General features: G+C 39.2%; 2 protein-coding genes across 2 annotated transcripts in view; one reads left to right on the top strand and one right to left on the bottom strand.

Moving 5' to 3' along the window:
• The first annotated feature begins 1,019 nt into the window (after positions 1-1,019).
• Positions 1,020-2,114, top strand: LOC140322171 (olfactory receptor 5AR1-like). The gene has a single exon (XM_072398780.1). It carries the CDS (start codon positions 1,020-1,022, stop codon positions 1,971-1,973), a length of 954 nt encoding a protein of 317 aa, XP_072254881.1. The 3' UTR covers positions 1,974-2,114.
• Positions 2,115-9,255: 7,141 nt separating this feature from the next.
• LOC140322523 (olfactory receptor 5AR1-like) overlaps positions 9,256-14,455 on the bottom strand; it is a 63,141-nt gene continuing 57,941 nt past the window's right edge. Inside the window, exons 3-4 of the mRNA XM_072399081.1 lie at positions 11,203-11,317; positions 9,256-10,218 (exon numbers count right to left, since the gene is read on the bottom strand). Of these exons, the coding sequence (XP_072255182.1) occupies positions 9,256-10,218; positions 11,203-11,259 (1,020 nt within the window). The 5' untranslated portion in view covers positions 11,260-11,317. The remainder of the gene's footprint in view (positions 10,219-11,202; positions 11,318-14,455) is intronic.

Raw genomic sequence — 14,455 nt, 5'->3', positions numbered from 1 at the left:
TAAACAACAATGAATTATTACTATAATCACTTAGTACACCCAGGCTTATTCATTAAGGCAATGAAAACAGTAATAAACTGTAAGCAAGAGCCCCAGTCATGTTTTTCTAGGTTAAACATTCTGTACCATATACTCTCTTCACCTCAATGTATTGTTATCACCCAAAGATTTCTACACAATAAATTCTACACATTTTTTGCTACTTAAAAACATAAAACAGTAGACCATATGATAAAACATAAAGAGCATATATAATATATTTCTATGGAAAAAAAGGTGACTGATGCAGCCACCATACATCTAAGGACTCCTAAACTACAATATATTTTTATTTGGTTAATTTTTTTTTTACTTCTGATCTGGAAATTTAGATGGATAAGAAGTAAGTCTGAAGGGATATAAGCAAAAAAAAAAAGCAATATCTTGTTTACATAATTTAGTAATATATACTGAAGGTTGGTAGCTGATTTTTTAAGTTTTTGTTTCTTTTATGTGTACAAGTTTCTCATCCTGTATACATGTCTGTTTACATGATCCTTGTTACCCTATTACTGTTACTTTGATACTTTTACTTTGAATATAGACTGTTTGTTTCTTTTTTTGTATGTTTTCTTTCAACCACCATCTGTTCTTGCATTGTTTTTTAAGATACAAATATAAATTCATATTTAGGCCTATACAAAATATAGAAGTATAATGATTCAAAAAGATATACTGTTTTGAATTTTCACAAGGAAGCATTTACTGAAATAATTCAAATAGCAACCGACCTACCAATGGTTTCTAGCAAGCGGACAGCACCTTTGGTTTTGTTATTTACTACACTTTTCTGCATTTGATACCATATGATTAAACAAAGCTTATAGTCATGTAAATATGTTTTACAAATTCCTCAAGTAATTGTATTTGTCCATTGTGTTTTAAAACCCAAAGAACCAAACCTCATGACCCAAAACAAAAGTCATTTATTTTCGGCTAAATATATACATTTTTTCTTTCTTGTAGGTGTTTATGATGAGATGGCAGGTATGGAAGAAGGTAGAGGCAATCAAACAATCTCAGAATTCCTTTTGTTAGGACTCACTAATAACACCAAGCTAAATTTTCTTTTCTTTGGTATCACTTTATTAATGTACATTGTGACTATAATTGGCAATATGAGTATGATCATTTTAATTTTGTGCTCCCCCAAACTTCATAATCCAATGTACTTTTTTCTTGGTAATCTTTCCTTTTCTGACTTGTGTTACTCTTCGGTTATCACTCCAAAACTGATGTCCAACCTATGTTCAGGACAAACAGTTATATCCTTTAAAGGATGTGTCATGCAGCTTTTCTTTTTTGCACTGTTCGTGGGTGCAGAATGTTTTCTTGTGACTGTGATGTCCTATGATCGTTATGTAGCAATTTGTAATCCCCTATTATATGTAACTATCATGAACAAAGGACTGCAGTTTAGGTTGGTGTGTGCTGCTTACTCTGGTGGAATACTAACCTCAATTATACACACCAACTGCACCTTTAGTATGTCTTTCTGTGGATCTAACAAAGTCAACCATTTCTTTTGTGACATCCCACCACTTCTCAAACTGTCCTGCACCAATACCTTTATTAGTGAACTATTTATGTTTCTCCTGTCTAGTATCCTCGGAGGCTTGTCTGCGACAGTTATCATGGTTTCCTATATAAAAATAATATCTAATATCCTAAAGATGCAGTCTTCAGAAGGAAGACAAAAAGCCTTCTCTACTTGTTCCTCTCACTTAATAGTAGTTACTTTATTTTTTTGCACAGCCATCTTTGAGTATGCAAGGCCAATTTCTAGTTACTCAGTCAAGAACGACAAAGTAATTTCCTTTATCTATACAGTGGTTATTCCCATGTTAAATCCAATAATTTATAGTCTTAGAAATGTTCACGTGAAAGATGCCTTTTTTAGTGCTATGGATAAATTTGCCTTGCACAAATACTAGCTTTAACACTAAATAGTTTAAAAGAGCTGGAGTATCTTTAAATGACCCAGCCAACATATTTTCATTTATTTTTGCAATGTGTAATAATAAAGTGTATAATGTGTTACTAGTACTACATTTTTGTTTGGACTTAAGATCAACCAGAGATATACACAGGGAAAACATACCCAGTGGGGTTTAAGATACAGGTTCATGCATACACAGTAATATTTCAAGATTCAATTCCTGAGATAATGCTGCTCATGATTTTAATATGGATTTATGATTCAAGCATTATAGGAAGCAGAGGTCCATTGTTACTTTTTAAGGGATTTGGGCCTTCCTGTGGCAGAAAGATCCAGTGTAGTGGGAATCCACTGCATATGCTGAGAACGTTTGTACAGTTGTACACAGGTAGTTCTATTTAATTTGCCTGCTATATAAAGTTAACTGTAATATGTCATAATTCTAAACTTGGCAAAAAATAAATAGTACTAATCCTTTACAGACTCAGAAGACAAAGTACAGATATGACCTTTTCAAAACAAGGTGCTGCCTTTCCCCTATAACCACAGTAAGCTGAAGATGTCATAAAGTGGATGACCTAGGATGGATCAACTCAACCTACTCCTCTTCTACCCTACACTCTTTTTTTTTTAAAAAATAAAAAATGGGTTAAAACCCCCTCCCCAAGAAAAGAACATTTTTTTTTATAAAAGGGTTGTCTACCTTTTTTAATAAAGTAAAAAATCTAGTTTAGGTCCACTTAACTTGATGTTCTGTTTTAGGTCTGTTGAATATGATCATTATAAACTTTAATGTATAAAGCGCAAACATAATATGCAGGGATGTACAGTTAATAGGGGCTGCAGTAGAAACTTTATTAATACATAAAAAAACAAACATATGCATACATTAAAAAGTCTGTAAAACCTCCATGTAGCAGAGTAGCAGGTAAGGTACCAGACAAAAATTTAGGAACAAAGGCCCTTAATATACCAATATGGCCGAGGTAGTTTCAATTTGATTGGTGTGCTGTAACAATCTGACGCATTTTGCAGAATTATTCCGCTTCCTCAGGGATTTAGTTTGTACAGGCAAAACTTATTAGTTATTTTGTTACATATTTCAAGTAGTAATTCAAAAAACAAGCACAAAAGCAAAATATACATACCATCAAATATTAAACATACTGGTGCAACTTAAACTGTCAAAGAAATTAGTATACAAGATGGAGGAAAAAAACATGGCAAAGGGAAAAGGCTCATTCCAACAAGAACAACCCAAAACACTACAACATATAGGATTTATTGTAGTCTTATATGAAGTTTCATGAAATCTTAAATCTACCACAAGGTAATGGAAACTTGTGCCTTGTCCATAGAGCCTCCCGCAGTACCCCAGATAGCATAGGGGTCCAAAAGACCCATGAGAGGAAAAACCACTGCCTCCTATACCTACCCGCGCCAGGCTATTATGGGACCCTCTAATTGGTATCCCACGTGTAAGCACGTCCAACGTAGTGACATCGGCAAAGGAAAGGCCGATATTTGAACCACCCGGAGGAGACATCTGTTGCGCTCAAGGTCTCGCGAGAGGTACAAGGAGTGTAAGAAGGTGTCAATCCGGGGGCAATAGAGGCCCAGGAAGGAGGGGGCATGCCCAATCAAGAAGCCTGAAGTGAAAATAAAAATAAATATAAAAATAATAAAAATAAATTTACTTTTACATGAGCTACTAGCTAGTCAGTTTTGTTAAATTGTCAGCAATCAGCACATTTAGTGCAAATTATATTGTGTGTATTACACTCTTAGTTGCTGTTCACTGACTGCACATTAACTGAAGGTTCAATTGTGGTTGTTGCTACTTGTAGTGCCACGCATAGCTAATCTGTTTTGTTAAGCTGTCAGCAGTCAGCACATTTAGTGTAATCCATATTGTGTATTAGTGAAGACACTGTTAGTCATCTTTTTTTTCACACTATACATTCACTAAAGCTAAATAAAATCAATTGCCGTTTCTACTTACCAAAGAAGACTGTTTTGTACACTGAAACTTCTGTCCTACTTTAAAATAAATACAGATATTTTAGTGTTTGATACTTGTTCCTATATACCAAAGAAGACTGTTTGGTACAGTTACATTACTGTGCTACTGTAAAATAAATTCAGATATTTTAGTGTTTGATACCTGTTCCTGTTTACCAAAGAATCTCTTTGGTACAGTGAAATTTCTGTCCTACTTTCCTTACTTTCCTACTCTCTGGGAGTCCGCCACTGTAGGACAGCAGCAGCAAACTGTTAGAGGCAGCAGAAGTTGTCAAACAGGCCTGAGATGTGTACGGAGCACCAGTACGCTGGTAGATGTATTGAGAGGGCAGAATACAATCATACAGCCATGTCATGTGGGGAGGATTGTGGACTGGGTCTCAGGGGCCTCAAGTGCAGCAGGCTCTTCTTCTGCAGCAGCAGGAGCAGGAACCAGCACAGCCGTGACAGGAGCAAACACAGATGTTAGCGTAGCTAATGTGCCTGTACCTCCTGATGACTCTCCCATGTTGTTTGACGAACAGCCTGAGGATCTGTCAGTGCGAAGTTCAGAGCAGGAGGCAGACTTTGAGACCGAGGGTTCTGGATCAGTGTCTGCATTTCCAGAGGTTGGGTTCGATGAAATTGAGGATGATGATGACTGTGATGTCACCTGGGAACCACTGGTGCGTGTAAGGGCTAGTAGCAGTTCCGAAACAGATGTAGAGGAAAGGCAGGAGCAGCTGCAACAGACTAGGCATGGAAGGGGCCACAACTCTGCCTCATGTGAGTCCCAAAGAAGAGACAGACGAGTAGGCAAAAGCAGGGAAACAGTCAGAGATTATGTGACCATGGGGGAGATTGAGCTGGAGCAGACACAGGGCACCCAGCAGACGCAGAGACAGGCAAAGAAAAAGAGTAGTAGAGTGGTTGCACACAACCCCACATGCGCAAGAACCATAAACCAAAGTGGAAGCAGTACAAAGTGCGTTGTCTTGAAGGAGGTGCAACCACGTCATGCTCTCTTCTTCCACCTCCATTGACTCCTTGTCCACCTCAAACTGTCATTGCTAGTACATCTTGGGGGGTTGGTGCCAGCCAGACTTCTAGCGGTGAGGAAGTATCAGCTTCTGCCCGCAGGTTTTGTGGCATCAGATGACATTTGTCGCGGCAATGTAGGTTCTCGAGCGACCCATTCAGCTCCCCTAGCTCACAGTCACTTTAGCCCACTCTACTGGAGTTCTGCGCAAGGCATCAGGCTATGGGCCCAACCAACAAATTTGCATCTAGCCAAATTATTGGCCTTGCAGCTACTGCCGTTGAGCATTGTGGACTTCCTTCCGTGACCTGATGGCCTGTGGCGAGTGGCGGTGGAATATACCAAGCAGGCATTACTTCTCCCGCACAGCTGTATCCAGTTAACATGCACATGTAATGGATAACCTCTCCCAGGCATTGGCATTCTCGGTGTCTAGCCAAATCCACGCCACCATGGACAGCTGGACAAACAGGTGGCCTTGCATAGCTCAGTGGGTGGTAGTCTGCATAAGGCATTACAGCACCTGGCAGCCCCGCTGAGGGGTGTGGTGGGAAAGCATGGGCCACCCCAGTACTCTTTTTCCTCCTACTCCATTCCTTCTACCGTCAACCCCTCTTTTTTCCACACTCCTCCTGAAAGGCCAGCAGGGGAGGAATCTGTGGTGAAGCAGACATGGCACTGCGGCTCCCTCAAGCACATGCACTGCCAAGCAGAGCTGGAACTTGTGTCCTTGGGGGAGAAAAGTCACACTGCCAGAGAACTCTTTGGACTGAGAGGTTGAGGCTTGGCTGACTCCCTCCCGGCTCACAACAGGCAACGTATTGTGTGACAATGGGGCCAACTTTGTGGCCGCGCAGCCCATGGGCTGCATAACACATGTGCCCTGCTTTGCCCACGTACTGAACCTGGTGGTGCAAAAGTTCCTCCGCACGTACCAAGGACTGGACGACTTACTCAGGAGACAGGCCTGCTTCATCTGCAGCCATGTCTGCCGCTCCTCTACTGCCGCCGCGGCGTTTAGCAAGATCCAGCACCAACAGAGGCTGCCAGGGCATACACTGATTTGTGACACTGTGACTAGATGGAACTTCACCCTGCACATGCTCCAGCGTCTGTGTGACTAAAAGCTAGCCATCCGCCATTACTTGGTCAGCATGGTGTATGGAGGCAGCAGGGCCCTTGTACAGCCACACAATGGAGCCCTTGAGCAGGCCACAAACATTATGAGTCGGGAGCAGTCAGGCTGGAATGACGTCATACCTATCATCTTTCTGCTTGATAATATCCTGTTTGGCCTGATGGAAAGTGGCGATGGGAGAAGAGGGGAAGAAAGCGGGGAGGTGGATGAGGGTGACATTATACTCCAAAAGCACAGCCAGCATCGGTAGGAGCAAGAAGGGACACTGGCTAGCATCAGGAGTTCCAAGATGAGGAGGAGGAAGATGATTATGATGATGATGAGGGAGACCATGTTGGGGCTGCTGGACAGGACCCGTCCAAACCGCATCTGTGCTGTCATGCCCCAGGCAAGGAGAGGAGGAGGTGGGTAATGAGGAGGGAGATGTTTTGGCGCCTACTGAGGGACAGGAGGAGGATGAGCCCAGGGAACCTCTCTTTCATATGTGTGTTCACATGTTGCGATGTCTACGGAGGGACCCCTGCACTACAGGATGATTACTGGCTGGCCACCCTTCTGCATCACCGCTACAAAAGCAAAAGTTCCGCGCACCACATTCCACACAGGGAGCTCATGTGGACACTGCCCCCACCTTATCCTCCTGTAGCGGCAGCAGTAGTTGCATCAGGCCTCACACATCCAAAAGTCTAGGACAGGGCAGGGGGGATTTTCTGGATGCCTGGCGAAACCTGATGCGGCCACCTCAAACAAGTGAAGTGCGGGGGCCAAACCATCGAGAACAGATGAAGCGAATGGTGCATGATTACGTTGGCTCTTTTCTGGCTCGTGGTGGTGGTGGTGTTGACGACAGCAGATATAATGAGGATGCCTGTCCTGACAGTAGTGAGGCCAATAATTTTTGGGTCAACAGGCTGAAAAAAACAGCCCGCAGTTGGCACAGTATGCCATCAAGATTCTTTCGTGCCATCCAGTGTTCTGTCTAAAAGAACCTTCAGTGCCACTGGCGGAGTGGTCACGGACAACCGATCATGACTGTCACCAGAAAATGTAAATCGCCTCACCTTTTTGAAAATGAACGAAAAGTGGGTTATTAACAACTATCATACCCCCACTGCAGATGTCACTGATTGACTGACACAAAGCCCCTGATTCATCAAGCAGAATCGGATTATCGGTCGCGCATTCGTATTCGCGATCCGAAATCGTACGCACCAGGCACAAAAACATTGCAGCAACAGATGAAACTAACAATAATGAGGATTACAAAGTCACATCAATGCACAACATCCAAGCACTTGATGACTTGATGACTCGGGCTGGCAGTGAGGAGGTGAGTGTACGAGCGCACTCGACTCCAGACCGCGGAAACCCGGCTCGCTGGAAGCGCGAAAGTACGCGCGACCAGCGAGCGCTGATTTTATTGATGAATTAGGGCCAATGACTCTCCTTATGTTTGCATATTCTTCACAAAGAGAAACTGAATGGCCTCCTTTAAGCTCCGCTTTGAGCTATCGATGAATAGTCGCCATTCAGTTGAGTTCCTCCATTAAACCAGGTATGTTATGGAAATACACAAAGCCACTGTTGTTTCTAAAGTACTGCAGAAATCCAATTTCTCTGGTTCGAAAGTACAATACCTTTGTTCCTTTTTCAAGTAATTTTTTCTCACGCTGTCTTGATGCTAGGAGTTCTGAAGCCTTCTTCACTCAACTCATGCTGATCAAATCCCTTACGAACAGAGTCCTTTTCAATTTCAAACTCTTCATCATTGTTGTCACCTAGTGACACTACCCTCTTCAAGAAAGAGTAGTGTAACGAAAACCGGCACTTGGACTTCATCTGAATGAGCCACTGGGTGTATAGTCAATGGTAGACTAGGATACTCTATGGTACATTTATTTTACTTGTTATATCCTGAAGTTTTCACTATACAAAAGTAACAGTCACTGAAATGATCTCCTGGCTCCCGCCAAATCATAGATATACCAACTGGCATCTTATCACATGTTCCCTTTGTCCACATCCGTAAACCTTTGACACACTGTTTGCACACTTTATGAGGGGCCCAAGACTTATCTTTATCACTAAGTTTAACTTTGAAATATGCCAGATAGGCTTGCTCTACAAATGTGCTGATGTTGGCCCTTTGACTGGGAATGGTGAAACTGCCACAGATATAAAAAAATGAGTCAGGGTTGTTTAGGCACTTACAACGAGAAACAGCAGAGCCAGACATGAACTGAAAGGAAATACGTGTGTAAATAGAAAAATAAATTTTGCTTATTCACTACGTAGAGCAGCGCACAACCTCAGACCACCCTGTCTTGCGTGTAAATGAATAGCCTATACAAAACCATGCTACAGTAATCGCATTAAAATAAGCGTTAGAGAAAAAACCTGACGTGATAGAAGAAAACTAACTGCACTTTCAGAATCAGCATACCTATTTTTGTGTAGATTAGCTTAAAAATTGAAGTCAATAAAAAATTTGTTCAAAATTGTTCCCCAGTGTTATGATTTATCTGTTTTTTTCCATGTACTTCATAAGCATACATTAACAAAATTTCATATCACTTTATAATATAATACATACATACATTGGAAATATAATCTCCTCACCCTCTACTGGGCCATATAAATAATAGACTTATTTTTATATGAAGGTGTGAACAACTATGACAACACATGCCTGGTTTGCTCAGCAGAACATGCTCCAGCATCCAAACAATTGTGAGCTATGTGATGGTGCATTAAGAATCAAAATTGTACCCTATGCCACAGTCTTTGTTCTCATCTGTCTGTATATTGTTCAACAACTAGCTTCTTCTTGTGACTATAATGTTGCTTTCCTTCCCTCTTGCTATTTCTCCTAAAAATAATTCAATTTAAGGATTGAATTATAGGGCCTGATTTAATAAAGCTCACCAAGACTAGAGAAGATAGATCATAATGGAAGTACCCTGGTGATCCAGCAAACCTAGCATGGATTTCTTAAAATTATTTGCTATTAGTTAGTAAGAAATTGTATGCACCAGACCCATAATGTCTGGTAGATCAATATGTCTATATGACGTTTTGATGATGTTTTATGTAAGAAGATTAACCCATGAACCTGAAGATAGAACTGATACTCATTTTTTTCAGAGCACTTTTTACATCTTGGTTCCTTAGGGTGTAGATGATGGGATTCAACATTGGTATGATTACTGTATAGAACACAGATACCACCCAGTCCTGGTCTCCCAAATAGGCAGAAGTTGGGCGTAAGTACATGTAGAACACTGGACAGTAAAATAAAGCTACACAACAAAAGTGTGAAGCACAGGTAGAGAGTGATTTGCCCCTACTTTTAGAAGAGCTAGTTCTACATACAGCAACCAAGATATAATTATATGATATCATTATACATAAGAAAGAACCCACTTCAATGGATCCAGCAATTATAAATAATAACATCTCGTTGAGAAACGTATCTTTGCATGAAAGCTTTAAAATTGGATTAACATCACAGAAGAAATGGTTTATCACGTTGGAATGACAGAATGGTAAAATAAATGCACAATATGTATGTGTTAATGAATTGAAAAATCCTGCAGCATATACTGACAAGACAAACTGAAAACAGGCTGCTTGATTAATTAACATTGTATAATACAATGGTTTACATATAGCTACATACCGATCATAGGCCATGACAGCCAATAACATGGCTTCAGAGCTTGCAAGATCAATGAAGAAAAACATCTGCGTGGCACATCCAGGGATAGACATTGTCTTATTTACAGAAATGAGAGTGGCCATAACATTGGGGGTAATTGATGATGAGTAAATTATATCTACAAAAGATAAATTCATAAGGAAAAAATACATTGGTGTTTTTAGTGTTTGAGTTGTTTTAATTAACAGAATGATCATAAAGTTCCCAAAAAGAGTTAACAGGTAAACTGACAAGAAGAGTAAGAAGAGGGGCAATTGAAGACTTGGGACAGAGGAGAGACCAGACAGCACAAACTCTGTCACAACAGTACTATTTTTGGGTTTCCATGTTTCCAAAAACGCCATCTATAATAAAAGGAAAAATTTATTAAAATAAATAGGTAACAATAAATTATAAAACTATAGCAAGAAATCATTACTCACTATTATCACTATCACTATTACCAAAGTTCTTTTATGCAATGGTAATATTGATGTGCATTGTTCAAGACAATAGGGCTGGATTACTAAGGAGCAGAAAATGTTCATGTAGGAAAGTAAATATTTACTTAGTTTACCAATAGGGTAATGCTTTGCATTCAATGCCAAACCATGATTAACCTCCCTAGCGGTAACCTCGAGTGTGACTCGGGGTAGAAAAAAATTGCTGAAAGCGGTAACCTCAAGTCACACTCGGGGTAGGTAAACCTATGGAAAGGTTAGTAAATACATCCTTACCTGATGTGCTGGCATCCCGCATCGTCCATCGCCACAATTCCTGTCTTCTTTCTTCTTCCTCCGGCGTGGAGTTCCTGGTGACGTTGGTGCGTTTTTTTTTTTAATTTATTTAATTTAGGATTTTTCATGATTTTGTGTTGAAGACTTTATTATACTATTATATTATACTGTAAAATAAATTTTCATGAAAAACAATGTACCACTTTTAGACATATAAAACCAGAAAGAAATGAACTGCTATTGAATGCAATAGAATGCAAAGCTATTTGCTACATTAATGTTTTTTTCTATAGTAGCCAGAAAACTCCAAGAACATATGATAGCTTGTTGTCCTGCAATATCAGTAGAATAAGGTTAGGTTAGGCTCCTTTACCAATTAAAAGATGTTTAAAAGTCTAACGTACAACCTCTATTATAATCAAATCTGCGGGTCACTAAACATATATTTATGTGTGCTGAAGAAAGAAAATTGCATTTATATTTTAATTTAATTTCCAATAATATATAATGTATGTGTGTGACAAGCTTGAACTAATGAAAAACGATATAAATATTCAAAACAAGTTGTTAGAAAAAAGGACATTTATCAATATCGTGTATGGGATGTCTTACCTTTTTAAACTCGTATGCTCTTGTACTGAAGTGACCACTTCTAATGGCTTCTGCCATCTTTCATAACTGACCAGACTTCTGTTGTTAGGCACAAACATGTGCAATTGACAGGATTCTGGGAATAAAAATATTATGACATGTCAAAAAACTTGAAGCTGAAATCTTCAGTGTGCTAATTTGTAGACTAAAAAGATGGTTTGAGGCCAACCTGGCTGATTTGATAGCTATATCTTCAGGTATCCATGTATCAGAGCTGATACCAGGGCCTATACTTGGGGAAAAGGTTGACTATTGTCTCTTGGCTGGCTATTTTAATTACCCATAATAAAACAAGAACAGTTTGGTTATTAACATAAACATACTCATTTAGAAAACATTACCTTTCATACGTACTAAAATTGCTGTTAAGAAAGCATAGCAAATTCAACTAAACAGCATTTCTTTAGACTATCTAGAAAACTGAATACATCTTTATGTTTATAAAGATGTATTTTTCCATCTTCAGTCTCGTGAGATCAGTCTCATGAGTTCTATTAATTTATTTGTTCCACAGAGATTAAATAGAACAAAAATAATCCCTTTTGTCATATTTTTCTTTAATTTACACATCTAATACAATCAACAATCACAGGGTCTGTATTGTATTAGTAAAGGTGTGCTTAAAAATACATTTTGGCAATAAAATAGGTTTAAATATATCTATAGAATTTTGTAATAAAATACACCCCAGTATTTATACTGTGTAGCACTGACTCCTGTAGAAGCATCTAAATGTTTGTGGGTTCACTCTTGAGAAATAAGCGGATCATATTCTGGAGGGAATAAAGAGATTACACAATAGAATGTAGGTTAAACCTCACACAAATCCTCACTTTTCTTGTTCTCTAACAAATGCTATTTCTCAGCTCCAGTTTACTTCCAGGGAGACCCAGACCCTAGACTTGTCGCTGCTTCAATATGGTCTCCTGAATTTGGTAACCTATATTCTTTACTAGCAACAAGGGACTTCCTCTCTCCTATGCAGACTACCTCTCTTTTTCCAAAACCTCCTATCAGACATGGGCATGTGGTGGGCTAGGCCCCGCTAAATTTTTTTTTCACTGACTTATGGCTCCCTTTCTCTGTTTATTCACCAGAGATTTATCCCTTTGTCAGGACCTGTAACCAGTGATTGGTCACTGGATGAACATCCCTTACCCGGGATTGTGTCCTCTATCCAGAAATCCTTCCCAGCAACAGGAGGAGGCGACCAATATTGGACTAGGAGATTTGATAGTTTATCTTTACTATACCAGCGCCAGTGATCTAGAAACATCTGGAATTTCTAAACTCAAACCAAGGATAACTCCTGCTTAAAGCAGACCAAAACTGCAATTTTTACCTTACAAAACAGGTTAGACAACCCTAATATTTAAGGAAAAATTACCTTTTCTTGAGGAGGGGTTAAAACCCTTTTTTTTTTTTTTTTTTTTTTTTTTTAGTAAAGCCCCTCTTTTTTTTGTCTTAATCACCACAGCGATCAAGTGTTTTTGTTTTGTTCAGTTTACTTCCACTTTAAAGATCCCTACAACTGGAACATTTTGTGAAACTGGGGAGACACATGTGTTTTTTATCTATTCACTGGTCATATTACAATGTTTAGTATCTAAAGATGTCATATTGGCTTTTAGGTTTCCTCTCTGCCATATTTATGTTTTCCTAAAACCATTAGAGCTTTGGCACCATTTAGGAAAGAGGGAAATATAAAAAATAACCCATTGACATAATATATAAAATTGTCATCATTCTTTGTTTCTAAATACTGAAGTTTGTCATGTTTTATTCCATACTACCTATTTTATTTTGTTCAGCAAGGCACTTCAAATATTTGCCTACCATACTAAAAATGTGTTGATGAAGGATAATCACCTCCAGCAAGTGATGGGAGGCAGAGTGTTTGTTTGAAGGATCCACTCCTGTGCCTAATCTGAGGACTGCAAGACCTCATGACACTTCCAGCAGATGAGATTCATGTGTGGAAGTGATCCGTGGGTTGCCTTTTATGTAACAAATATAACAGTGTTTCAGTCTTCTGCTTGTCCAGGCTGCCTGCAAATTAGCAATACATATGCTGTTCTTTTATGGCACGTCTTTTTTTACATGGAAAGCCTTCTGTCCCTTGCTTTGCTATAGTAAACCTTACTACCAATGTAAGATTACTTAGATGCCTTGTGATTGGATTGCCACATTGCCACTCCCATGCTGTCTGCCATTTGTCCTGTCTCTCGTTGTACGTCCACTTTTGGGAAATGTGGTCATACCAGTGTTTTTGCCATACCATTCATATCTGTGTTATTATTCTGTTTAGGGACTTCAGAAAATAATGATAATAATAGTCATGTTTATTAGCTCCAAAGGTGTTCTCTCTCATTTTCAATACAGAAGTTTAAGGGGTGAAAAGCCCTGGGGTATCTCTCTGTAGGCAAAAAGAAGGTGACTCTTGACTCCCCAAATATCCTCAGTATTTTAAAGTGGCATCGAAACGCTCACATGGACTATTCGCTGCCACCCTCCTAAAAGATTTGCTTATTACAAGCAAAAATTACCATGGAGCCTCTACTGACAGGCAACATTGGACCAATTGTAAATGTTTGTACCCATGATAAGCCAAAAGAAAACTTTGCATCAGTTGGACCTTGGCCTTAGTGATTCCTATGTGACCTGCTACTTGGATTTTATGTGACAATTTTTTGAATATTTCTGCTTCACTGTTATTGATAGGCAGATCTCATGTGTGCAGCTTTCTAATGTCCCAATAAATGTTTTGTTGGTAATTTTCTACTGGAGAAGAGGAAACTAGGCTACTTGTGTTAGTCTGAAGGACATGCTCAAATGCTGGACTACAAGTCCCACGTTAAGCCAGGACTGCCGCCATACCAATGCTCTCCGCCAATTAACTATTTACAACACAATTAAAATATTATCATTTATGTGTACATAAAGATAAACTTATTTTCTGGATAAAGTTTGTACTGCTAAGAAAGAGTACTCTTTTTTTTTTTGTCCTGATGACCATTTTAACTTAAACAGAAATTGAGGCGAAATCCAAAGGATTTAAGTTGTCAACAGAATATTAAATAGGTAAAAAGTGCAGACACCTATTCCAGTTTTGTTTACCTTGGAGAGATGCTTTTTCTACTCAACACTAATAAAAAAAATGTTGGGTTTTACATACATTCAAACAAATACATTGTCAACAAATCATGTATTGAGT

Source organism: Pyxicephalus adspersus, chromosome 2, assembly GCF_032062135.1.
Source record: "Pyxicephalus adspersus chromosome 2, UCB_Pads_2.0, whole genome shotgun sequence".
NCBI classification, from domain to species: Eukaryota; Metazoa; Chordata; class Amphibia; order Anura; family Pyxicephalidae; genus Pyxicephalus; species Pyxicephalus adspersus.
Note: the sequence above shows the minus strand (reverse complement) of the source record. Positions and strands in the feature narration are given on the sequence as shown.